The sequence below is a fragment of the Cetorhinus maximus genome, chromosome 26 (genome assembly GCF_964194155.1).
Source record: "Cetorhinus maximus chromosome 26, sCetMax3.hap1.1, whole genome shotgun sequence".
NCBI classification, from domain to species: domain Eukaryota; kingdom Metazoa; phylum Chordata; class Chondrichthyes; order Lamniformes; family Cetorhinidae; genus Cetorhinus; species Cetorhinus maximus.
In genome coordinates, this window is record NC_135904.1 from 19932775 (window position 1) to 19960162 (window position 27388).

The 27388-nt window shown below is 39.0% G+C and overlaps 1 protein-coding gene across 5 annotated transcripts in view; it reads left to right on the plus strand.

Annotated features, from left to right (window-relative positions):
* Positions 1-27388, plus strand: part of sltm (SAFB-like, transcription modulator) — a 48674-nt gene that overhangs the window by 1789 nt on the left and 19497 nt on the right. For 2 of the 5 annotated variants that reach the window (XM_078530302.1, XM_078530303.1), the window contains exons 3-13: positions 6342-6406; positions 11767-11955; positions 16585-16621; positions 18042-18513; positions 19203-19249; positions 19840-19970; positions 20082-20231; positions 22098-22213; positions 23534-23709; positions 23915-24009; positions 25274-25428. In XM_078530302.1, the coding sequence (XP_078386428.1) occupies positions 6342-6406; positions 11767-11955; positions 16585-16621; positions 18042-18513; positions 19203-19249; positions 19840-19970; positions 20082-20231; positions 22098-22213; positions 23534-23709; positions 23915-24009; positions 25274-25428 (1633 nt within the window). Of the gene's footprint in view, positions 1-6341; positions 6407-11766; positions 11956-14538; positions 14599-16584; positions 16622-18041; positions 18514-19202; positions 19250-19839; positions 19971-20081; positions 20232-22097; positions 22214-23533; positions 23710-23914; positions 24010-25273; positions 25429-27388 lie in introns of all 5 variants that reach the window. The other 3 variants (XM_078530304.1, XM_078530305.1, XM_078530306.1) reach the window with 3 other exon arrangements.

The window sequence follows — 27388 nt, forward strand, 5'->3', positions numbered from 1 at the left end:
AGTTAATGGTGATTCCCTTTTCCAGGAGGATGTTAATGAAGGGGGGGGGGGGGGGGTCTTCATTAGGGAGAGAGACGAAGCAGATATTCTAGTTAAAGAGGAGTGTTAAGTATTAGATACAATGAGCATAGTGAGAGAGGATGTACTGGAGGGATTGACATCCTTGAAGGTGGATAAATCACCAGAGCTCGATGGATTATATTCCAGGCTCTTAAAGGAAGCCGGGGAGGAAACAGCAGCTCCTTTGAGGACCATTTTCCAATCTTCACTAGATGCAGGCGAGGTACCAGAGGATTGGAGGTCTGCGAACATTGTACCATTATTTAAAAAGGGTGCGAGGGACATTCCAAATAATTATAGGCTGGTTAGTCTGACTTCAGTGGTTACTCTGACTTCGGTGGTGGGCAAATTATTAGAATCAATTCTGAGACAAGGTAAACTGTCACTTAGAAAGGAATGGATTAATTGGGGGTAGTCAGCATGGTTTTGTTAGGGAAGGTCGTGCCAGAATAGAATTTTTGAGGAAGTAACAAGGGGGATTGAGAGTAGTGCAATAGATGTGGCCTACGTGGATTTTAGTAAAGCATTTGACAAGGTCCTACATGGCAGACTGATCAGAAAAGTAAAAGCCCATGGGACACAGGGGAATGTGGTGAGTTGAACTCAAAATTGGCTCAGTGACAGGAAACAAAGGGTAATGGTTGATGGATGTTTTTGTGAATGGAAAATGGTTTCCAGTGGCGTTCCACCGGGTCCCTTGCTGTTTGTTGCATATATTAATGATTTAGACTTAAATGTGGGTGGCATGATTGAGAAATTTGCAAATGACACAAAAATTGGCCATATAGTTGATAGTGAAAAGAATAGCTGTTGTCTCCAGAACGATATCAATGGTTTGGTTGAGTGGATGGAAAAATGGCAAAATGGAATTCAATCCAGAGAAGTGTGAGGTAATGCATTTTGGGGAGGGAAATCAAAGCTTGGGAATACACAATAAATGGGAGGGTATTGGGAGGGGTCGAGGAAGAGAGAGACTTTGGTGTGTACGTCCACAGGGCCCTGAGGGTGGCAGGACAGGTGGATAAGGTGGTAAAGAAAGCATGTGGAATGTTTTCCTTTATTGGTTGAGGTATAGAATACAAAAGCAGGGATGTAATGATGGAACTGTACAAAATGCTGGTTAGGCCACAGCTGGAATTTTGTGTACAGTTCTAGTCGCCATATTAAAGGACATAATTGCTGTGGAGAGAACAAAGAGGAGATTTACAAGAATGTTGCCAAGGCTTGAAAATTGCAGCTATGAGCAAAATATGGATAGACTGGGGTTGTTTTCCTTGGAACTGAGGACGCTGAGGGGCAACCTGATTGAGGGGCCTAGATAGAGTAGACAGGGATGCCCTGTTTCCCCTAGCAGAGGGGTCAATTACCAGGGGGCTGGTTTCAGGTGATTTGTAGAAGGATTAGAGGGGACATGAGGAAAAACCTCTTCACCCCGAGGGTGGTGCGTGTTTGGAATTCATTGCCTGGTTTGGTGGTAGAGGCAGAAACCCTCAACTTATTTAAAAGACACCTGGATCTGCACCTAAAGTGCTGTAAACTGCAAGACTATGGACCAGGTGTTGGAAGATGGGATTAAAATGGGCAACTAGTTTTCTTTTGTTCTTTTTCTGCTGGCACAGGCATGAACGGCCTCTCTCTCTGCTGTAACTTTTCTCTATTTCTATGGTTAATGTTGTATTTGCCATTAAATGTCATGGGAAGTTGGTTAAGTGCTCTCTTACTGGAGATGGTCCTTGCCTGGCACATGTGGTGTACATGTTATTTTCAACTTATCAGCTCAAGCCTGCAGCATGTGGGAATGGACTGCTTTTCCAGGGTATTATGAGTGGAACTGAAGACCATCAACAGGAAAACGTTGAAGCCCTTGAAGATAACTGGGCCTGAGACACTACCTTGTTGCATACTTGCAGTGAAGTTTTGGGGCTGTTATGATTGTCGTCACCCTACAACCACAACCTTCTTCATTTGTGCTTGATATGACTCTAGTCACTGGAGTATTTTTTTTTACTGATCCCCATTGAATTTCAGTTTTACTACGGCTCCTTGGTGTTATACTTGATTAGATCGTAAGATAAAGGACTTGGCCATTCAACGCCTCGAGCTGCTCCAACATTCAATAAGATCATGACTGATCTAATTGTGGCCTCAGCTCCACTTTCTTGCCTGCTCACCATAACCCTTGATTCCCTTGCAGATCAAAAATATGTCTTAACTTGGCCTTGAATATATTCAATCTTGAATATATTCAGTGACCCAGCTCCCGCTGTTCTCTGGGAAAAGAATTCCAAAGACTAAAGAAATTCCTCCTCATCTCCATAAAGGAGAACTATTATTTTTAAACTCTGCTCCCTAGTTCTAGGTACCTCCACGAAGGGAAACATCCTCTCAGCATCTCAGCATCTACCCTGTCAAGCCCCCTCAAGCGTCTTATGTTTCAACAGGGTTATCCAACCTTTTCAAGTGAGAGGCCACATTTCAATTTTTTTCTCACCCAAGGGACAGATGAGCAGATTTTGTAAAGATAAGGTTTGGCGAAATATTCAACATGAATTTTAAAAAAACAAATGTAAATGCAATAAATTGATCATTTTTAAAGAAGCAATTCATTAAAATGACAATTAAAAAGTGCCAAGCAGCGGAACCAACCAATAAAATAATTTTTGCCTTTTCGCTTAAGAAACCGAGCTGAGAGACACTAGGCCCAAAGTTCAGGTCATCAGGGAAGGGGTGGGGAATGGGGCTGAGCTAAGGAGTTGCGTTTAATTAACACTGACCTTGCATTTGCCTCTGGTGGCACGCACTCCGAGCTGGCCTCAGCGGAATTCATACAAAAGTGAGGGCCAGGGGCAGGCTGCCTTTCAGCCTGGGTTTTCCACCTCTCCCGGCCTGCTTTGTGAATAGGTTTTTGGGGAGGGAGGGAGAGAGGTAAGGATGGGTGTGTATGTTCCTGGGTCACTCCCTCAGACTCTCTCACTCCTTCACTCACTTAGACTGGCATGCTGTCACTCCCTTTCCAAGCCCACGACATTTGGACATTTTACTGCCAAGGAGGAATTTGGGACTGCCGTGAAGGTGTCCAAATCTTCGCTTTCTCATTCAGCCCTGCCTGAGACTTCAGTGTGGGGTGGTGGCTGGCAGGCGGGCACTATTGCTGCAACTGCTGTTCCTTGTGGCCTCCCTGGCCCGCTCCGCCATATTGACCCCTGTGCTCTTTTAGAGGGCCACTGCCTGCGCAGGAGGGAGGGGGAAAGACAGAGCGAATGTACCATGGCTACTCACCTTCACATTGCTCCTCCAATCACAGACTTACTCTCCAAACAGTCTTCGGCTAACCAGCAAATGCCCAATCAGCAGCAAAGATGGGAGAGAAACCGTTTGTGATTGGAGGAGCTGCTCCTTGCAGATTTGTCACTTCTGCTTGCCTATTTTTGAACAGTGAGTCCACAAGCTGCATAGAGAGGCATGGTGGGCCGGATTGTGGCCTGTGGGCCTTATGTTGGACAACCCTGTTTTTCAAGAAGATCACCCCTCATTCTTCAAAACAGGCCCAACCTGCTTAACATTTCCTCATAAAACAACCCCTTCATCACAGAAATCAACCTTGAATGCTATCTTGATGTCCAGGGCTGTAAATCTTGGCTCACCCCTGGAATTCAACTTTTGTGTCCCATGTTCGGACCAAGTCTGTAATAAGGTCTAGAGCCGAGTTTTGCTGTAGATGCAGCATCAGTGAGGAGGTTATTGATGATTAAGTGTTCTTGATAAAATTATTGATGATGTCATCCATCACTTTAAAAATGATTGATAATTGACCCGTCAGACCATATCCAATTTGTCCTTTTTACATACAGGGCACACTTCATGAATTTCCTATATTGTTGGATATCAGTGTTGTACCATATTAGCTTCATTATAATTGGGATGTTGTTAGTGTCTGTCAACTTTGCAGTGTCCAGTTTTCTGTTGTCACAGGGAATTGATTGCATTGGCTGAAAGTTGCTATCTGTGACATGGGTAGGCCAGGGTGAGGGGGTGTCCTAGCGAGGCCGAGAAGGGCCATCCACTTAGCACTTCTGGCTGAAGATGATTGTATTGTTGGAGTCCGCCAGTTTTGAAAATAGGCATGTTGATGGAGCTGTCTCCTTTCATTTGTCATTGGCCACCACTCATTGCTGGATATGGCAGGTTTTCAGAACTTCAACCAGATGTTCAGTTAAACAATATTTACTGATTGAAGTAGAATAGACCATTTTCAGAAGGATAACTTCAGAATTTCTTTATGCTTTTGCCAGCTTTACCTTTGTAATCTTTTTGCAAATTGTTTACAGGGACAATACGGAAGAAGAACACAGAATGGTTGAGGAAATGGAAGGATTGGATAATGAACAAATATATAAATTAGGCATTTTTTCATTGGAATTGTATTCAAATTAATAATTCAAATACATAGTTAGATTTTGAAGGAAATAATGTAGGAATAATTTTGACTTGTAGTCAATAGCGCTGTCAAACTTTGTTAGAAATGTTTCAAATGGATTAGTAATTACAGACTATTCCCCCTCAATTCTAATCTGTATATTACGCATAATATGAAAATGCTGTATGCAAAGTGAGTTTTAATAATGCTTTTAAGGAAACATGTATTTACATAGAGATATCATATCTCTATCTGCTTTTCACTGCAGAGTATCTCTATCGATGGCAGGAGCGTGGGAAGAGTAGAGGGAGAAAGCACGTGAGGAGCAGAGGGGCAACGTGAGCTCAGGGCGAATGGAGCATGCCTCCGGCTGCTGCTCATTCAGTTACTCTTGACCATGAGACCAGAGAGATTGCACTAAAATGTAACTGCATTATAAGGTTTCCTTTTATGGTTTGGGTATGTCGAACTGAGCCAGCCATGCCACTACCCAAGCTGTTCCAGTACAGTTACAACATTGGCACCTACCCGATAATGGAAAATTGCCCAGGCATGTCCTGTCCACAAAAAGCAGGACCAATCCAATCCTGCCAGTTGACAGCCTGCTGTCAATCATCAGCAAAGTGATGGAAGGTGTCATTGACAGGGCTGTCAAGCAGTAAAGAGGTGAATTCCAGAGGAGATAGTGACTGCCTTTGAAATCAAGGCAGCATTTGTTCAAATGAATCATCAGGGAGTTCTAGTAAAACTGAATTCAGTGGGAATTGGGGTAAAATCTGCACTGGTTGGAGTCATATCTTGCACAAAGGAAGATGTTAGTGGTTGGCTGAGCAATGCCTCCAGGGCATTCAGGAGTGGGCAATAAATGCTGGCCATGCCAGCAACACTATCTTGTGAATTAAAAACACAACTACAAACGCCCTGCTCTAGTTTCATCTCGGCACAAAAATGCTACTGCAACGATTTAAGGACCAAAATGTTTTCCTGTTTAAACAAAGGCTATGTCCAGTTGGAGCAGTGAAGAAACGTGGAATTAAACGTTACTGTATAGATTAAATCTATAGATATTTAAATAAGTAACCAAACCAACTACTTGTTTACAAATTGGTTGTGCTTGGTGAATTTGAAGGATATGTTCTTGTCCTTCTCGATTCCAGAAAGTAACACTATTATTAGGTGAACCTCTGTTACCAGTATTGAGTTCTCCTATTTGCTTTCTCTCCTTATCCGTGAATGCTAACGATGTTTCGCAGCATAGCTCTTTGTGATATACAATCGGAATTTGTTTGGCGCTGCCCAACTGGTTTGGTATTAAACAATGTGGCAGATCTTCTGAATACTACTCCCAATTGCTTCAAGTAACTTTGTTCCTTCACTATAATATGTAATTATCAGAAGTGAGACTTTTTTCCCCTATTTGTAGGGGAAGGAGTGTTGGTATGCAAAACATCAGCTCTGCCTGGCAACAACAACAACTTGTATTTATAAAGTGCCTTTAGTGTATTGAAATGTCCCAAGACAGTTCACAGGAGCATTAGAAAACAAACTATGATAGCGAGTCACATAAGGAGATATTAGGTCATATAACCAAAAGATGGCAATATGTGGAACTCCTGACTGCTTGATCTTGTGATACTCCAGGATAAGATTTTCTTTGCGAAGTTGTCTAACTTTTTTTGTGTGAATTGTTTACTTCCATTTCTAGCTTTTTTTTTAAAAAAAAGGCAATGCTAAAGTAAATTTTCTCAAATACTTCGGTACCATTTCACAAATGAGTAGATCGTATTACTGAGAGATTAGTCAAGGATGTACAGTGATCTGTTCAGCTGAGTGCATGGGATAAACTGTACTGTTTTATTTTAAGGGAAAAAACAGGATACTGATGAAGCTGGTGGTGATGTCAGCACAGAAGAGGATGGCAATGGCAAGGTAAATACAAAATTTACTGCATTTATGTCATGAACAGCAGGACAATAAAAAACAATGGCTTCCAGGTGCCTAGTTCAACCTGCTTTTCACGAAGATATTTCCCGTTGTGATTTTTCAAGATGCCATGAGGGTATGCTGAATTTGTGATGAGGGGTTTATAATACTAAGTTAATTTTATGGCAAGATGTATGTAAATTTTTTGTGTATAATGTAGGACAGGTACACAATATCTTAGAGCATCTCGAAGGAGGCATTTGAGCACTGATACTTTTTATTCAGATTTCTCCCCTTTTCCCCCTTTCCCGTTCTGAAGGCATTGACTCTAATTGAGCTACAGCTTCAAAGACACAAAAAGTTTTCCAATATTTATCCCCAAGTGGCCATTCTTATAAACATACAACACAAAAAGAGGCTGCTATGCATGCCTGTATCAGCTCTTTGAAAGAGGTATCCAGTTCATCCCACTGTCTGGATTTTCCATGTTGCCTTTTAATTTTTTTCCTCTTCAATTATACATCCAATTCCCTTTTGAAAGTTATCATTGAATCTGCTTCTGCCATCTTTTGAGATGGTGGATTGCAGATCATCATAGCTCGGTACATAGATAATTCTCCTTATCCACCCTCTGAATCATATGTCACGTACCTTAAAACCTGTGTTCTCTGGTTATCAACCCTCGCTGATAACAATTTCTCCTTATCTACTTTCGAAACCCTTTATAATTTTGAACGCCTTTATTAAACCTCCCTTGAATCTTCTATCGTATGAAGAACAATCCCAATTTCTCCACTTAACTGAAGTCCCTGGTACCATTTTAGTTAGCAGGGTAGATGGTGGCGTAGCAGTAATATCACTGGATTAATAATCCAGAGGCCCAGACTAATGGTGGAATTTAAATTCAGTTGAAAAAAATCTGGAATTTAAAGCTATTCTCAGTATTGGTGACCATGAAGCTATCATTAATTGTCATTAAAAAAAAACATCTGGTTCACTGATGCCCTTTGGGGAAGGAAATCTGCCATCCTTACCTGTCCTGGTCTACATGTGACTCCAGACCCACAGCAATGTGGTTAACTCTTAACTGCCCTCTGAAATGGCCTAGTAAGCCAAGGGCATTTAGGGATGGGCAAGAAATGCTGGCCTTGCCAGTGACTCCCACTTCCCATGAAAGAATAAATAAATCACCTCCAAGGCTTTGACATCCTTCCTAAATTGTGGTATGCAGAATTGGACACAGTATTCCAGCTGTTCCAACATGTTTTATGAATGTTTACTATTACTTTTTTACCCCTCTCTTATTTATAAAGCCAAGGATCCTGTATACATGTTTTAAATAGCCTTATCAGCTTGTCCTACTGGCTTTCCTGTGTGATCCACCTAGTGATTCTGGGTGCTGTTTTGTCATGGGGGGCATTACAACTGAAATTAATTCTACTTTGTCTAACATCAGTATATGTAAACTTCCTGTAAGAGTTTCTGGAAAAGCAGATTTGGAAGCCCCGACAGATTCATCACATCATCCCCTTCCCTAGGCCTTGAATTGAATATTAACACCCAACATCAATTAGCTCACCACAGGCTTGTATGGCTTAGTACTATATTTTTTAGCTTTACCCTGTAGCTCATCAGGTGTACTACTGTTGTTATTAAAATGGAGGCAAATCTCCAATGATGTTACTTATGGTAAGTTAGAGTTGTTAGCTAGGATGTTTATACCCTACAATACACCCAATATTAAACGTGTACTTCAGATGTGTCTCGAAATTCACAAAGTTTAATTGCAAGACATAAATGCTGCTTAGTCTCAAGCTTAATTGCATTTTAGTGGCAGAAGTTTGCAGATTGAAAACTACTTAAAAACCATTTATAAATTTTCAGGCCAAATTTTAAAAAGCACAAATCATTAAACCATTGTCGTCTTTTTCTCTTTATTTTTGTCATTTTGTACTCAAATCGTGAGATAAGTGAGGTGATTGGTGGGGATGGCTTAGTATGGTGAAGACAGATGGTTGTAAATTCAAAACCTAGGATTTGCCTCTTACATTTGTGAGCTCCGACTAGCACTGTGGTACAGTAGCATGGCAAGTATGTTACTAGCTGTTATATTATTAGTGACCTAGAGGCTCGGACCAATAATCCTGAAACATGACTTCACCCCCTCCCTGGCAGCTCGGGAATTTAAATTCAACTAAATAGATCTGAGATAAAAACTAATATCAATAATAGTGCATATGAAACTATCAGATTGTTATAAAAATCCATCTGATTCATTAGGGAAGGAAATCTGCCATCGTGACCCATTTTGACTCCAGACCCTCCAGAGCCTGTTTGACTCCAGACCCACAGCAATGTGGTTGACTCTTAACTGTCCTCTGAGATGGACCAACGAGCCACTCGGTTGTATTCAAGAAGGTGGCTCACAAATTAGGGATGGGCAATAAGCACTGGCCTTGTCCACAGGGCCCAGACCGTGATTAAATAAAATGTTCTTGTTTTTTGGGGAGGCAGTAACAAAGAAATGCTTAAAATCAAGACTATTGATGGCAACCATGGAGGCATTTGTAGTAGAAACAAATTTTGGAGTTGAAGAGAAAGATTTATCCACAAGTTAATAAAAGTCAAATTGATCCTCTTTTAATGTCTTTTTTGTTTATTATCCCCACCTCCTTTCCCACCCCACCTTATATTTATTTCTATTTAATGATTATGGCTGATTTAAACATTATCACGTTGAATTAAGACTTAAAATTGCATTATAAATAGGAGCAGGAAGAGGTCTTAAAGCCCCTTGTGCCTGCTCCACTGTTCGATAAGATCATGGCAGATCTTTGACCTGACCACAATTTCACTTCCCTACACAACCCCCAAATTCCTTGATTCATTTCGAGTCTTTTGGAACAATAATTGAGCATCCACAGCCCTCTGGGGTAGAGAATTTCAAAGATGCACAATTTTCTGACTGAAGAAAAGTTCTCTTCATCTCAGCCCTTAATAGCTAACCCCTTCCCTGAGATTTTGACCTCTAGATTTTTTTAATACATTTTTGTTTACGGGATGTGGACGTCACTGGATAAGCTATCATTTATTGCTCGTCCCTAGCTCTAGACTCTTCAGCCAGGAGAAACAGTCTCTCAGAATTTACTCTGTCAAGCCCCCTGAAAATCTAATATATTTCAATAAGAGCATCTGTCTTTCTTTGAAATGCCAGCGAGCAAAGGTCCATTCACTCAATCTCTCCTCACATGACACTCCTTCATGCCAGAAATCAATCCAGTGAAATTGTGTTGCACCCCTAAGGCAAGTATATCCTTCCTTGGATATGGAGTCTGAAACTACACAGTCCTCGGATGTGTTCTGTTCAAAGCCTTGTACAATTACAGCAAGACTTCCTTATTTTTGTACTTCAACCTCCTCGCAATAAACGCCAGGATACCATTTGCCACCTTAATAGTTTGCTTTGGCTGCATGTTAACTTTGGATTTCTTGTACAAGGACACCCAAGTCTGACATGAACACCAACATTTAATAGTTTATCACCCATTTAAAAATACTCCAATGCTTGCTAAAATCATGTTTTAAAATGTTTAAATGCTTGTTGGCTCTGTAGAGTTGAAATGGGACTTTTTGCACTGATTAATAAAAACAGTGAGACTTAATCTTTCCAAGCTCCCTTGATTTGGAAATTGTGTTGTTAGATTGGAAATTTGCTCATGTTCCATTGTTTGACAAGGAGAGGAGAGAGAAACCAGTTAACTGCAAGCTTATCAGTTTAACCTCAATTGTGGAGAAATTACTGTAATCTATCATTAGGGATAGTGGCTGAGCACTTGAACAAATAGAAGCGTGATAGAGAAAATCAATATAGGTTTACGAGTAAGCTATGTCTGTCAAATAGTATATTCATGGACATTATCCATGTAGGCTTCCTAAATGCATTCAATAAGATTCCACACAATAGATTATTAGCAAAAATCACAAGTGGACAGAATTGGAGGTAGCCTTTTGACTTGGGTTGGAAATTCAATGGGAAGTAGACAGGTGCTAAGGTTTGACCCTCTAATTGGCAGGATGTGATGCTCTGAGGGACTTGTCCTGGATCTCAAAATATTACTAGATTTAATAATGACTAGGATAAAGAAATAGATTTGTATATCCATGTTTGCAGATGACACAAGTTAGGAGAGACACTAAGTAATGCAGAAAGTTGCAGAAGGACCTAGACTGTTTAGGTGAATGAGCTAATACAGCAAATGTGGGCAAGTGTGAGATCATTTCATGTAAAACGAAGAAATATAAATCAAAGTATTTTCTAAATGATGAGGAACTATAAAGAAGCATAGTGGTTTGGGAGCCCAAGTGTACACATCATTGAGTGTGCGCACAACAGCAAAATACTGTAGCTTAATGGACAGTTGGCCTTCATCTCAAGGGAGCTGGAATATATTGGTTCATTGATTCCCCTGGGTATCAAAGATTTGAGGGCTGATTTGATTGAGGTTTTTAAGATGTTAAAATAATTTGCTCGAGAGGGTAGATACGGTAAAGCTGCCTTCTCTCGCTGTGAATCTAGAACATGGCATGATAAAAATTAGAAGTAAGCTATTCAGGGGCAAAGATCCAAAGCACTTTTCAAACAAAAGATGGAATTCCTTCTCATTCCACGACCCCCCCCTTAAAAAAAAAAGCTGTGAATGCTAGGAAAATTGGCATTTTCAAGACTGAGATAAGTGGACTTTTGTTAGGCAGGGCTATCAAGGGATATGGAGCCAAATTAGTTAAGTGGCATTGAGGTGCAGATCAGTTATGAACTAATTGAACTCTTGTTCCTATTAAAAACAAGAGACTGAAGCTCTGTACAGGCATGTGAATGATGCATGTGTGTTATGTGGTGATTGTGCATAAAGCATTCAAGCCACTGCTGCTTATAGCTGCTCCTACCAGGAGATCTGTTGTCATGGTAAGTCAGGCTCACCTGCCTTGTGCCATCCTCACACATTCACTGTAGCTCACCTGCAACCACTTTGACATCCATCGTCCAACTATGCTTTGGTTGACCCTCTTCCTGCCGTCCTCCACTTTGCCTTTTAGAAGAGATCTCTCTAGCTTTACAGCTCTGATCAAATGGCTGAAATGTGACATTTTCTTTTCTGGATGTCACTTCTCAGAGTTCCTTAAGTTCTTGCAATTTCAAGCACCTCTTCACTGGTCTTCTGGTCCATATATGGAATTTTTAGCATTCGTCTTAGCATTTACATTTCAAAGCCCTTTATTTTCTTTCACAGATCTTTATTGTCCAGGTTTCTGGATAGGTCAACTTAATTTTTTTTATATGTCTCAGTAACATACATGTCTTGTAACAGATGGAAGCTGATATAGATGCAATCCAGAGTGATTCCCAGGACACAAGTGATCAAGATGGAATGGAGGAGCAAAAAAACAGCGAAACTGAGGAAATGGATAAAAATGGTGATTCAGTCAGTGGAGAGTTGCCTGCGAGTGCAGATGAACCTGATGCTACAACTCTGGATGATGGGGAGCCAGAAGACCAGGTACATAACTTGCTGGCATTCAGAAAATGATCAAAAGTATTTCAGAATTGATAACATGCAACAATTTTTGAATAGATTAGGATTTTTGCTGCAAACAATATCCTGTGAAAAGTATAGCCATATGTTGTAAGATTAGTTCCAGTGTATTTGTTTGACTTACCCATGAGCATGTACTAACCACTAAAATCATTACTCCTGTTCAAGTAAATGCATGCAAATGGTTTCTTTCTTATAATATCAAATATATAAAGAAGTGTTCCTTTACCTCATTCTAAATTTGAAATGTGACACTATTTCATTGGGTCTTCAGTAAACTAGGTTTTTTTTGTCATTTTAAGATTCATTCAGTGTCTGATCCATGGATATAAACTATATTGTAATTAGATTACAGAATAAGGAAGCCAAGCTGCATGATTCAAATTGAAACATTAAGTGACTGCCATAATGACAGATAATAGATTATTTTATTTTCAGTAATCTCCAGCCTAACATGCCACTGGAATTGCAGGTACATGGAATGATTTATGGTTTATTATTGTACCCCCTTTTTTTCAATGCAGGTTGAGATGATGTCAGCTGAACGTGTCACTGACTTCACATGAAGCTTCAAATTAATTTAAGGGACAGAATTAATCCTTAGTGTTAATTAGATGAGAGCACATGGTTGCAGAGGGAGAATAGTAAACAGAAATCTTAGCAATTTCTGAGTGCTAACTGGCACACCATGGCTGCAGTGTGCATTGCCTACAAGATGCACTGCAGCAACTCAGAAAAGCTTCTTCAACAGCACCTTCCATATCCAGCATCTCTGCTGTCTAGAAAAACAAGAGCAGCAAACTCGAGCTAACACCACTTTCTTCAGTTCGTCTACAAGTCACACACCATCCTGACTTGGAATTATATTGTCATTACTTTGTTGTCTCTGGGTCAACATCCTGGAACTCCCTACCTGTCAGTACTGTGGGTGTACCTACACCAGTTCTAGAAGATAACTTACCACCACTTACTCAGGGCATTTTAGGGTGGGCAATAAAAGTTCGGCTAGCCAGTAGCATGCACATCCTACGAAGAAATATTTTTTAAAAAGGAATCTGGCTTAGAAATGTAATTTGCAGATGCCACTAAGTTAGGAGGCATACTAAGTTATATAGATGGAGCAGGAAGTTACAAACATACATAAACAGACTGAGTGATGTTTTCCACTTTGCATCCAACCTACGACAAGTTGAATGCTTTCTTAATGGTGAGAAACCAGGAGCTGTGGAGAAGCAAAGGGATTTAGATGTCCATGTACAGAGATTACGAAAAGCTAGTGCATAGGTATGAAAATCAAAAAAGCTCATGGATTGTTTGTCCTTTTCTCTAAGGAATTGGAATATAAGTGAAGTGATGCATCAGCTTTGGGTGCTGACCCTTGCAGGATGTATTATCCTCGGAGGATGATAAAGTACAGATCCAGTAGAATTATACTGTACCAAAGCTTAAATGCTTAAATTATGAAGACAGGTTGCAACAAGTTGGTTTGTATTTCCTTGACAATACAAGATTGAGGGATAATCTAATCAGTTTAAAATTATAAAGGGATTCAATAGAATAGATACAGTGAAGCTTTTTCATCTTGGGAATCCAGAGTAAGGAGCATCATTTTAAAATTAAAGGCCATTTAGGAGTGAATTCATGAAGCACTCTTGTGCGTGAAAGGTAGTGGAAATCTGGAATTCTCTTCCCCAAGAGACTGGATGGTGGGTTAATTGGAATGTTTTAGACCGAGACCACTGGAGTTTTAAGTGAAAGAATTGAGGGATATGGAGTGAAGATGAATAATGGTGACGAGATTTAGGTTAGCCATGATTAAACAGAATGGCGGAACATGTTCAAAGAACTGAATAGCCTGCTTATGTTCCTAAGTTGCCATATGTTCAAAGCTTCTTCAGAGATTTCACAGTAATTATATTGAAAGACCACTGTTGTATGTTAGCTTTGATTGTCAGATATCAGATATACAGCCTTAATTTTGAAATGGCATTTATAATATCTGTACTAATTCTGACCAGTTGCATTTCATAACTGCTTCAGTGCTCATTTTGGAAAATTAAAGGGGCACTTTGAGATTCAAGCTGCTTTACAACAAAGACTGTTCCTTTTATTTGGTATGTTAATTGTTTGAACAAGCACACCGATGGCTGCACAGATGATGAGGAAAACATCATTAAATTCAACTGCCGTAAAGTAACTTGGAGTGGGCTGTGGGAATGTTCTCCTTGTGTTATGGTTTAACTAGGTCATATTGAGGTGGACTTGGGCCCTGCCTCCACATCCTACACTTAGTAAAAAAATCACGGCACTTTGTCCTTGTATGGCAAATAATCGCCAAGGACTTGTCTTCAGGCAGAGAATTCTAGAAGATTCCTTCAGCCCGTAGTACTATATTGTTAATCAAATAATGGTGCTTGCTGCTGCTAAGGTTGTATGAGTGGCTTACAACTGGTTTGAAGATTTAAAACAAAATCTTGCCTAATCTGAGTATGGAATGCTTCAGCAGTTTGAAATGGGATTGAATTGTGGTTCACATTATTTATTCAGGCAGAGGAAGAAAATGAAGAGCTTGTTCTTGAAGAAGTGGATGTACTTTTGCCTGAAGAGGTAAACGCTTCTATTGGCTTAGGATTTTATGTCACCAATTTCCTCCTTTCTTACTCGTGACAATATTGACTTCCTGCTGAGAGCACAGTTCCTGGGTATTAATCACTCATTTAGATCTTACCCAAAAGGGTTCAACTACCTAGATGGTGGGCAAGGGAGGTGTGTAACATGCCAATGACAAATAATGTGGGCTGGGGCTTGCAACTGGACATTACAGAAGTAGGGTAAGATAGGGTTAGACACATTTGTAAACAGTTACTCAGGTTTTCAGTTCAGTTTGTTGGAACATGGGGAGTCTGAAGGGGTCAAGATAAAAGGTGATTGATCAGCACTTTGCAGGACAGGATGGGGTGGTGGTTTACTTTGGATCAGCTCAGAAGACCAATGAGGAGGTTGCTGGAGATTATACCTATCCATCCGTTTGTGTGACAGTGAGAAAAGGACAGAGCCAGGTCATGTTATGGAAATGGCAATAAGCAATCTTGATGACGGATAGAATGTGGGGTTTTGAAGATTTGCTATGGGTTGAACAGGACACTGCTTTCTGCATGTAGGTTCTGCCAAAGATACACTTAAACCCAGCAAAGTTCATTGGATAGTGATCAAGAATGGGAAATGTGGCAGACCTTTCCTCTATTTCCCAAGCAGAGATCAGCTAATTCGACATATCTTCTCATCAAGTGGATAGTCTTTTTAAACCATGTGGGAGGGACTTATATTTGTTTAGTTAACCATGAACGATATTTTAAAAATATTTCTAACTGTTAATAGAATTGCAGTGATTATTTGCAATTTTCTCAATTTTAAATAAACAAAAGCAAACCTAAAATTTTAATCAGCCTGGCATTTATGGCAGGAGTTTAATTGTTGATATTTGTTCTTCGCATTGTTTCTTCGGTTTTGTTCTGGAATTTCGAGTCTTCAACGGCAAAGGACATTTGTTTTAAGTTTTATTTAGACTTGAAGTTTGCATGTATGGCGTAATGTAATATTTGTTGGTTTAAAAAAGTGTATTGCTGTGAACAACTCGAGTTTTGAAATATTCATCGAAATTTAAGGATAAACTGCCTTTAGTCATTTTGAATGATGCTACAATTTATATTTAAAAAGGAGGCAGACTTGAATAACCAACACTATTTTAAAACCCTGTAGTTGATGCATAGTTTCTTGCATGGCCCTAAACTTCCTAAATTATTGGTCATACAGAAGTATTTTCTCATTGGTTAGCATTCTCTCCCTGCCCCTGATTAGCAGTGCTGTTCATACTTGGGATATGCTTGTATGGGCACTGAATGTCTATTGCCTGATTGGTGTTTGTGTAATCATCAAGACAATGCTGGCAAGATTTTCCTTCCCCCTCGCCACACCCCAACAACCTGTTGCTCTAGCAAAACTTCAGCTAGCTCAATACAAACTGGATGTCGATATCTGGGACATTCCTGGTCTGTATTACTGAATTCCATATTTTAAGCATTGCAATTGAGCTATGTGGCAGCAGGCAGATGTCTTATTAATCAGTTGGTGCCTGTTTTGATTCTCAACTCCTGATTTATCAGTTCAAAAGTTCCACTAACAAAACTGACCTCTTGACCCTTTTATTTCATTTCCAGCTTCATTTTTCCTTCGAGTTGGTTCAGTATTGTTTTAGAACTGTACTTTTAGCCATGACCCATTTGTTAGAAATATGTTGTTACGCTCTGGATCTACTCTCAGATTTGATTTTAATTTTGAAGCTCCAGATTTGCATAACATTTATCAATTTTCTCTTCTACAACTTTCAGTGAAGCATCCTGATTTATTGCTGTTAGAATGAGAAGGGTTTCATTCCAAGTTCCAAATTGTGTATTGTTTTAAATCTAATCCAACCTTCATTTGGTATATTGGAGCACTCTGAAAGTGGTGTTTGGCTTAATTGTTTGTATTTGTCTCAATGTAAAAAGTTGTTAACTTCAAGAATTGCATTTTTTTCCAAAATGTCTTGAACAGATATTTCAGGAAGCAGAAGAGGATGAGAATGAAAAAGGTATGTAATGGTTGCCACTGCCTTTGCAAAGTTTGTATCTTCCCTTCGATTTACTGTTGTAACTTGCACTACATTTTGACTTTATTAGAAATAGATGAAGGTTGGAAAGCCATTACAAGGCACTAGATGTAACACAAAATGGAATTAAAAGACCCTCCTGTTTTGGAGAAAGTTTGTGTGCTAGGGATATTTTTTTAAATTCCAATTGTGACTTGTAAAAAGGTGCAATGAGTAGACTTGCCAGTTACTATAGTGCGTGTATGAATATGCACAACACAAACTGTTCATGATTTTTTTCCACTAATCTTTTATTTATAACTGCTTAATTTTATGTCCTGAATGATGATTTATTTTTCCATATTGAAGGAAAAGTCTGTGCATCCTCCCTTCATTGTGACTTATAAGACAATGTCAGATAAATAGAGCCCTTCAACAAATTGGCGAACATTGGATTATTTTGTGTAATTTTTTGGGTTGCTATTGGAACATTTTTTTCAGAACATGAGTTTCACTTTTATCAAATTAGCCTTCCAATTCTATAAATTGTGATCTGTTTCCACACTTGCAAAGTTGCATGGTTGTTTCTACTGATTGTGATATGCATTTCTTTTATTTGCACTACTAGAACTGGCAGGTTAGAATCTGAAGGGTAGAGATTCTGATTTTTGCAGTAAACAGCTGGTACAATGAACATAAATGGAGATGAAACGTACGAACGTTGCTCTGCTTTGCTTTGGAACTGTGGAGGACTCAACACAATGTAGATGTAACTTTGCGGGGGGAAAAATGTACTGTTGAAGACCATCACTGCTGTGTGATTTAGACAATACATGAAAAGAGATGTTGATTTTGCCGAAGACTTTCGTCCTGAGCAATTTGATACCTATTCTCCATAATGTGATAAGAAGATGGATGAGTGGATTCTGAGATGTGTAGAGTATGGAATTATTTTGAAGATGGTTAATGCCTTTCACAATCTGGATGAATACAGTGGAGAAAATGGCTTGCATGGACCATTTCATCAGATGGATTTTACCACAAATTTGAGATGCTCAAATCAGAGGACCTTGGTGGACAATTGAACTTTGTTGAAGTGATGAATGCAAATGAAAACAGACCTTGACTGGAAAATGACAGATTCCATTATGTTGAAAGATTGCAATTGGGATTCATGCACCAAAGAATAGCACCTTCTAAGGATGTTTGTATTTCCATGGAAGACTTTGTAATTAAAGGTATTGCACATAACAACTTTTGTCACTGAGGAATTCAGATTCACATGCACCTTGTAGTTTTCTAACCTTCTTAATTTAGGTAAATTGTATTTCTTTTTAATATCAATGATAAGGTCACCTTCTAGGTAAAAGTTTTGACATTTAAACCTGTATTTTGCCATGTTTATTCCTGTTAAATCCCTCAGATGTAGATGATATAGATGACGGTTCTCGTGAAGTGTCTAAATCTCTACCTTCAGAGCAAGGCCTTGCTGAAGCTGAACAAATGGTTCAAGATGAAACTGAACCCAGTGCATCTTTGAAGGAAGCGGATGACGATAATATATCAGTCACAATCCAAGCAGAAGATGCCATCACATTGGACTTCGATGGAGATGATCTCTTGGAAACAGGTAAAACCTTGAAAACTCCAGAAGGTGAGAGTAAGACCAAAGCTGAAAAGGAATCCCAGTCCCAGGAGGATGTGAAGGGAGAAGTCAAAAATGAGGGAAAGAAAGAGAAAAACCATAAGGAAGGAAGAAAAGAGGAGGGGACAAAAGCAGAGTCAGCAAAGAAGGAAACCAGAGAAGGGTCCAGAAAGGCTGAAACTGGAGATAAAGAGAGAGATTCTTCAAAGAAAGGCCCCTCATCTTCTGGGGCATCCAATCAAGCAAAGAGGTTTGTTTTTCTATGTCAATTTATGATACTGAAAATACCAGCAGTAAGATTGGTCTTCATTTGTGAGTAATCATGGTTCTTCCACTGGCTTGTTAGGTCTCAAGTTATGTTACCATTCTTTTTAAGAGACTTAACATGACGCTTTTTAAAAAAAACCAGAAGCAAGACTGACTATGCTTGCATTTTTGCTAGTTTATTTTCCCTCTGCTCACTTATTCATTTTTTATATTAGATATTTTTTGTTGGATATTTACAAGATTTTTTAAAAAGCCTTGTGTTGTATTGATTCTGAACAATCAACACCTGTGTGAAAAACTCAGTCAAATAGAAGAATTCTCATGTATGGAATCAAAGCAACCACTCCTGATTTACTGGAGAATATTGTGATTTGCTCACTGAATAGAATTGGCACAAGTCTAGATCTTTATTCAACTTTGGAAAATCGATACAAGAGTCGATTTTGGAACTATTCTGTTCAAGTATAGGGCATGTTGGCTTTGGTACCTTTGTGGCCAGAAATCAGTTATAATTTTTTTAAATTTAGCGACCTGTTATCTTTCAGTTTTGGTGGTTTTAGGGGGAGATGCATTGTTTGTGTTGATAAATATGCCTAGTAGTACTTTGACAAATCAGCTCTACTTTGCTTGATTATTTGTTTGCTTTTTTCTAACATTCTTTTGTGTTCATAGTTCAAGTAAGGATTCGAAAGATAAAAGCTCTACTAAAGATGAAAAAGGTAAGATTAACTCTTCAGCCTTCAGAATGTGTTGTAAATGTATCTTGACCGTTTGCTTTGAAAGTTGGAAATTATGTTAGAACATTGTTACAACTTGCATTCATATAGTGCCTTTAACCTAGTATAATATCACAGGGTGGCACACAATTTGACATGGCCCTAGAGATATTAGGACGGGTAACCAAAAATTGGAGAATTGTTCAAAGAAGCTCAGGGGGGAATTTCTAGAGCTTAAGGCCCCGGCATCTGAAGGCACAGCAGCTAATGGTGAAGCAAAGAAAAATCAGTGCTCAAGAGGCCAGAATCAAAGGAGTGCAGAGATGTATTAGGGTTTTATGGGGCTGCAGAAGGTTACAGAGATGGGGAGAGGTGAGGGAATGGAGGGATTTGAAAACAAGATGAGGATTTAAAGATTGAGGCATTGATGGACTGGGAGCCAACATGGATCAGAGAGCACAGGGGGTGATTGGTGAACATGATCTGCAGTTCATGTGTTTCAAACATAAATTGTGAGGTTGACAGTGAATATATTCAAATAATTTAGTAAAATGATTGACATTTTACAGTTTTATTTTTCACCCGTGTTATAGGGGGTGTTAATAGCAGTACTGGGAGTAGCAGTGGCAGCACTAGCAGTTCAACCAAGAACCTGTGGATTAGTGGCTTGTCTTCAAATACTAAAGCAGCTGATCTGAAGAACCTGTTCAGTAAATATGGCAAGGTATGTATTTTTGTACGTTTTTCCATGAATTGCGAATTATTAAACATTGAGAATATTTGTAAGCCGTATTAATGAAGACTCGTGAAGTAAATTGTACACATTTTGTCTTAGGTTCTGAGTGCAAAAGTAGTAACTAATGCACGCAGTCCTGGTGCTCGATGTTATGGATTTGTGACTATGTCTTCAAGCGCAGAAATGTCTCGGTGTATTTCACACCTTCATCGCACTGAGCTACATGGACAGCAGATTTCTGTTGAAAAGGTAACTTTTTAATGTTTATGTGGCCCATGATTTAAATGTACAGGCTTTAATGCTGCATTTTTATAAGCAGAGTAAAAGGTGACTTAAGCATGTCCTTCCAAAGTACCAATAAACCTTGAAAATAATATAGACTTGAGCTAAAAGATTGACAGGTGGAGACCAGAAGTCTCAAATACTATATAGCTGACCACCTTTTCTGATCATTGCACACGCTCCATTAGAGTGTTCTGTTACTGCAAAAAACACAATAATTATTTGAAAACATTTGGCTTTAGCGCACACTCAAATATAGGAACTGATGGGTTAATAGAATGGAGTTGGGAGAGAATACTAGTAGAAAGGGTTTACCAAAAGAGGCTGGAAATAGGGAGCGTTAATATAGTAAATCTCCAAAACTCGGGATAGGAGAAATTAAGGTTTCAGTCGGGCTTTGTAGTAAGTCTAAATCTATTGAATGGGAAATTGATATCTGTTTACTCAATACAGAGGTATATTTTTAAAATGTTATAAACAGCCTGACATAACTTGGTGTAGAATCTTTTGGGGTGTCTTTTTTTTTAAATCTTTAAACTGATCTAGAGGATGCACATGTATAAATGACTGACGAAGACTGAATCAAGTTCATCTGTTATGCAACCCACAGTGGAATGATTTGCGAGCACCCTAAGTCAAGGCTCACTTGGGCAAGGCTGGAATTAAGGAAATGAACCCCTCTACTCAGGAGCTTGTACCCTTTAGAAATGTGGTCTCAGCAGAAAGGAAATCCAGGGTGATGGTCCTGTGAAGTGCAAGGAGCAAGGGCATACCTTTCCCAATATTAATTCTTGAATCTGTTGCTAAAGATGTTTTGAATCAGACCACATGAATACATAGCAAGCACTAGGGGAGGAGAGAAAGAGAAGTATCAAGTGGGATTGGTTGCATGAGACTGGAAAACGGGGAAATGAGCAGTCAGTATTGTTCCCTTTATCTTTTCTGAATGGGCTGAAAATCTTGCTGCTTGTGGTATACAATAGAGTGATTAAAAAGAAGGCTGTTTGAACCTCCAATTTTAATTATGAAAAATTTTCAAGAAAATCACTCATTAATGTCAGTGAATATGCTGAAAATTATTGAGTATTGCTTGTTCAGTGTGGCACATTCGTAACCAAAGTATAAGCATTTCTCTGTATATATCTGATGATGTCCAAAATATAAAAGATAAAATGCTATGCAGATGAAATGTATTTTAAATATACTTTGCTTGATTCTAATTTACCAGGGATTGTCTTAACAATTTTATATAACCCAGTCAGGACCAGGTGCAGTTTTCAGGTGAAACAGGTTTAGAGGCTGGGGAGCAGCATGAGAAATTCAAGACTCACTGGAAGTCATACATTTGATCCTTATCTTTATCTTTCCATTTAGAATGGAAACTATCGGTGTAAACTTGTCATGCTGTAATTGTACCCACTTTTGTGGTGATGGTGGTGGTGGTGGCTGTGCAGTGCCACAACTTAGGGACAGTGTTCTTGTATGCAGCACAGCAAAGTTACATGGCCAATTTCCATTATAAATGTAGTGAGCTGAAGTATATTGAAGAAAGTTTATAGGAAGTGCTTGCAGGCAGAATATTTTAATCATGTATTACAGATAACTATTAATCGTTTATTCCCAATTTCAGGCATTTTGATCCTCAAAGTGATGATACTGGTGTGCTAATCCAAAAAGCTAAACTAGTTTTAGTTTTCTGAGAAGGACTGTCACATCTGAGTGTTAGCTCTTATTTTTAAAATGGGGGAAACAGCCTATCTGCCCATTACTCCTGAAATTATTATTTTTTGTCTTTTAAAAAAAAAAAATTCCAACTCATCTTTATCTGTTTAGGTTAAAAATGATCCTTTTAAAAAAGAATCCACAACAAAAGATGGAACCGGGAAAACAGGTTCAAGCAGAAGTAACAGTGATAAAAAGAGTTCGACGAGTGGAAAGACAACTAGCAAGTAAGTATATCCTTGTTTTTTGCTTCCAACTCCCCAGAATTTTTCTCCCATGCCTGATCTTGATGTTGTTGAAGCTTCGATTGAATACAGCTCAGCGGGTGCTTATCACATTCCAATGTCTCGCCCACTTCATATGAGAGCCGGAATAGTGAGTGTCACCAGGAGTGGGACATCAAAGTCAAGCCTCATCTTGCTGAAGCATGTGTACTTCAGTAGGAATTGCTAGTTAGCAGTTGGGAGCAGTATTCCTGACTACTTATTCCTTCCTTTTTCACTATGGTCCTGAAGCCAAATATATGGCTGTTGATATGCCAGCTGAGATTAGTTAACTTGATATTTATTGGGGCAACAGGGACAACTAAAACTTGCAGATAAACATTAGTAATTAATACAACTTGATTGCTTTAAAAAGTTAGTCCCTTTTTGTTCAAATAAAGATGTACGCTGTTTTGTCACCTGTCTTGCTATGAATTGGGAAGATAGCTCCATTATTTATTGGTTTGCAGGTATCTTAGAATTCAGACCATTGTGTTGCTGCCAGCTCTCTGCAAGAGCAACTCACCTAGTCCCACCGCTCCCTTTTTTCCCCTCAGTCCTGAAAATCATCTCTTTTCAGATAATTATTCAATTCTTTTCCTCAATTGAATCTGTCTCCACCACATGTCCTATCTACTCAAAGGAGCTTTAAAAAGGAATAGTTGTGTTGTGCAAGTGATGAGGTACTGGAATCAGATACCCAATAACCTAGCAGCAATTTTAAGAGTTTAGTTTAGTTCAGTTTATAATTGTATTGACCAAGTTTTCACATGCTTGAAAATACATTTTGCAAATCTTGCGTGCTTCCAGTTCACAGACCATAATGCCTGCTATTAACATAATGGTCACAGTTCTAATTCAACATTTATCAATATAAATTGCTACTCCAATTAAATTTTACGTCAACTATCAAACTATAGTTTGAATCTGGGCACTAGACAGCTCTGTGGAGCAATTTTTTCTTTTCCTCCCTCCACAATGTGTCTCTCAACTCCATTGCTGTCTTATAAAACATTTGTCAACTGACTGAGAAACACCATTATGAATTTTGGTGTGCATAAACCAATCAAAACTTTTAATCATTATGCATTTAGTTACTTGTTTCACCACATTTATCTCAATTTTTTTTACAGTCATTTCTAACTTGCCATTAGCAATACCATGGGAACTCCATTCACATAATTATATTATAGACAACACATATGCATTACTTTGGAAAGTTCTGTAATTATAAACAGACCCATTTATGTTAGGTGTTAAAATTCTTTTATCTTAAATATACAGGACACAAGTTTCTTCTAAAAAGGAGGATAAGAAAACTGAAAAACCTGGAGAAAGAAAAGAAAGCAAGGATGGGTCAAGCTCCTCAAAAAAAACAGAAAATAAAAAGGATGAGAAGGAGAGTGCAACGAGTAGCAGTCATGACCATACCAAAAAAGTGGATGAAAAGAAGCGAAGGAGTATGTATTTCTATTTATGACATAAGATGTAATGTGTATTTTGGATGAAGACTTTAATCGAGGGTGCAAACTGAGTTGTACACAAGTTTTCATGCATCCCTGTTTAGTTTCAATGAACTTCAAAAAGGAGTTCTTGGGAACATAATTGGGTAATTGATTACCTGTCTAATTTAATTAATTTTCCATGAATTATTTGATTCCATAGGTGTGAAGAGTCCTCATCGAATGGTGGTTATTGACAAGACTAAAGGTGAACCTGTTGTTAGTGTGAAAACTGCAAAGAAAGGCAAGAGTGAGCAGGTGAATATCGACAGGAAAAGGGTTACAAGTGTAAAATGCTGATCATCTTTGTTCCATTTGTTATATGTTGTGTAGATTTGTCTACCTATGTAACCCTTTTCTTGCATACCTCCCAACATCATCTAATACTGATGTGTCCAAACTTCCTAAGTTAAAAGTATAGTGTTAAGATTCTAGCCAATCATTGAATATCTAAATTAAAAATTGAATTCTAAATTTAACATTTTTAGATATTTAAAGGAATTCTGTAACTCCAGATTAATGCAAAAAATATGATGTAAGACACCTAAGGGAGATATTAATACTGCTTCAAAATTAATCATGGAAATGCTGAAACAAGAAAGACATGGTAGAGTGAGAATTTTGGTTTCATGCTAGTACTTAATTTTGGACTTATGATTTCAAAAATTGTACCTGATAGTTTGATTCCTCTACAATGAGGTCCTGGAATGAAACTGTCTAATTATTTCTTTAAGTATTGATATGGTTTCAATTTTTGTATGTGGTCCTGACTCATTTTGGGAAGCCTGGTTCCATTTCAACTATTGTAGCCTTTTTACTTAAATTGGATCAAGATGGGCTATGTGGACTAGCTACAAGCTTGTAATTTCCGACACGTTTAATTCTGAATCTTTTCCATGCTACCTAGAAGCAAGAGAAAAGTTGAATGGAAACTAGGCCTTTCTCAATTAGCAAGGGATAACATGCCCTATCAGGCTGACATAATTGGCATTGATAGAGGGTCAAGCACACTGCACCTGGTCTGCATTCCCAATCACAGACTTGAGGAAAAGCACAGACCTGGAGGGAAATACAATATCAAGATATTATTCCCATTTAGCTCTTAATACACATGGGTTTTGGCTACTTCTCAAACATTCAGCTTTTCTTGGTTATCATAGAAAGGTTTCTCTGAATTTTCTGTAGAACTGTGAAGATGTAATTTTTCAAGACTGCTAAACGGGCTATTTAGAAGAAGTGTGTCATACAGCATTTGTAATTTGCAGTAGGCTCAAGACACTAGAATCCTAACCTTGACTGTTTATTGTAATTTGACTAAGGTGTTAGGTACTTCAGTATATGCAAATGAGGTGTACTTCTTGTTTTCCTGGGATATGCTACCAAAAGAGCTGCATTAGTAAAATGGTGAACATATCTACTTTGATTTGTGTCATGGGAATGGGAGGACATAATACGAAAAAAAATGCGACAAAATATTTGAAGCTGTGATGCTGATTTGAATTTTTTTTTCTTTAACACATAGGCATCTAGTTCAAGAAGCAAAGAGAAACACATTCCATCTAAACCAAACTTCAGGGACAGAAAGGATATTCTGCCATTTGAAAAAATAAAACAGCAAAAGATTCGTGAGCGCTTAATCCGATTGGAACGCATACGACGTGCAATAGAATTAAGAAGGTAAGTGGAACTTTCCAACTCATGAAAGGGAAGGTAGAATAAACTTGTCAATGCTGTGAATTTGCATCTATTTGGACTTAGTATTCATTTGAGATGATTTGAGCAATCTCAATATTGTCAGCCATTGTCTGTGGTTGTACACCCTGATTTGGAAGGTTGGGGGGTTCAAGCTGCTTCTAGAGACTTGAAGACTAAATATAGGCTGACATTTTGTCCAAATTCTGTCTTCCAACTACAAGACACAAATCAAGAGTGTGATAGAATACTCTGCACTTGCCTGGATGAGTGCAGCTCCAAAAACACTCTTTAAGGTAAGCACCATCCAGGACAAAGCAGCCTATCCACCACCCTAAGTATTCACTTTCTCCACCACTTGCACACAGTGGCAAGATGCACTGCAACAATTTGCCAAGGCTCCTTTGACAGGACCTTCCAAACCCACAACCTCTACCTAGAAGAACAAGGACAGTAGACGACGGGAGTTCCAAGTCGCTCACCGCCCTGACTTGGAGCTATAGCGCTGTTAGCTCACTGTTGCTAGGTCAAAGTCCTGGAACTCCTTCCCTAACAACACTGCAGTTGTACCTACACCATATGGACTGCAGAGGTTTAAGAGGAGGGCGGCTCACCACCACCACCTCCAGAGCAATTAGGGATGGCAATAAATGCTGGCCTTGCCAGTGACACTTGCATCCAGGCATGAGAAATTTCAGCCACTGGGTGGAATTCCAACCTTGGATCAGTTCCGAGATCATCTTGTGGCCCTGAACTTGAGGCAGCCAGGTGGATGGGACGTCCCTGAGCATGGCAGCCAACTGGGAGGAAACCGGGCATCTGACTTCAGAGAGCGCGGTTCACAAGCACAGTGCAGAGGTACAACTGTGCAGCTTTTATTTCCCCTTTCTCCCTGCTGATAGATCACCATGTAAAAATATTTTTAAGTTATATGTTTCACAAGAACACACCATAAATTAGTGATAAAATTGTTTTTTTGCTTCTTTGAGTGTCTTCAATAAATGATTTGGAAGATTCATCCCTTTCCAATCCTGTGCATTTCAGTTAGGATTCACTAGGTAATTCAAAAACCTTAAATCAATGCTGAAATAAAACCTTCAACGCCTACAGAGATTCCCAGGTTCAACCTTTGGACACTCTCTCTCTCTATCTCTCTCTCTCTCTCTCTCTCTCTCTCTCTCTCTCTCTCTCTCTCTCTCTCTCTCTCTCTCTCTCCCCCTACCCCCTCCAACCTCTGTCTCTACACTCTCTCTCTCCCTCTCTCTCTCTGATTCTCATTGCGTGGACAGAAGATGCAGAGCAATCAATTTTTTTTTTTAGCAAACCTTGCGAAACAAGGGAAAAATATGAATTTTACAAACTTAGCTTAATTAAGTTTGGACACAGTGGCTGCCACCATATGTTTGGAACAACCAGTTAATGATTCAAAGTTTTATGTGCCTAACAGCAATTTGTATTTATAAAGGGGGGCTTTTAAGTTAATAAACATCCCAAAGTGCTTCACAGGAGCATTATAAAACAGATGACATCATGGAAGGAGGTATTAGGTCAGATGACCAAAAGCTTGGTCAAAGAGGCAGGTTTTAAGGAGTGTCTAAAAAAGGAGGAAAGCAAGGTAAAGAAGAGGATGGAATCCCAGAGCTTCATGCCTTGGTAGCTCATGGCACGACCACCAATGGTGGAGTGATTAAAATCAGGGATGCTCAAGTGGGCAGAATTAGAGGAGTTCACAGAGATTGGAAGGGGTGAAGTTATGGAGGGATTTGAAAATAAGGATGAGAATTTCCAAGTGGAGGTGTTGCTTAACCAAGAGCCAGTATAGGTCAGCAAGCACAGGTGGTAGGTGAACAGGATTGGTGTGATATGGGCAGCAGAGTTTTGGATGACCTCAGATATACAAGGGATACTGTAGTACGCAGGTAATGGGTGCATTTGAATATTCAAA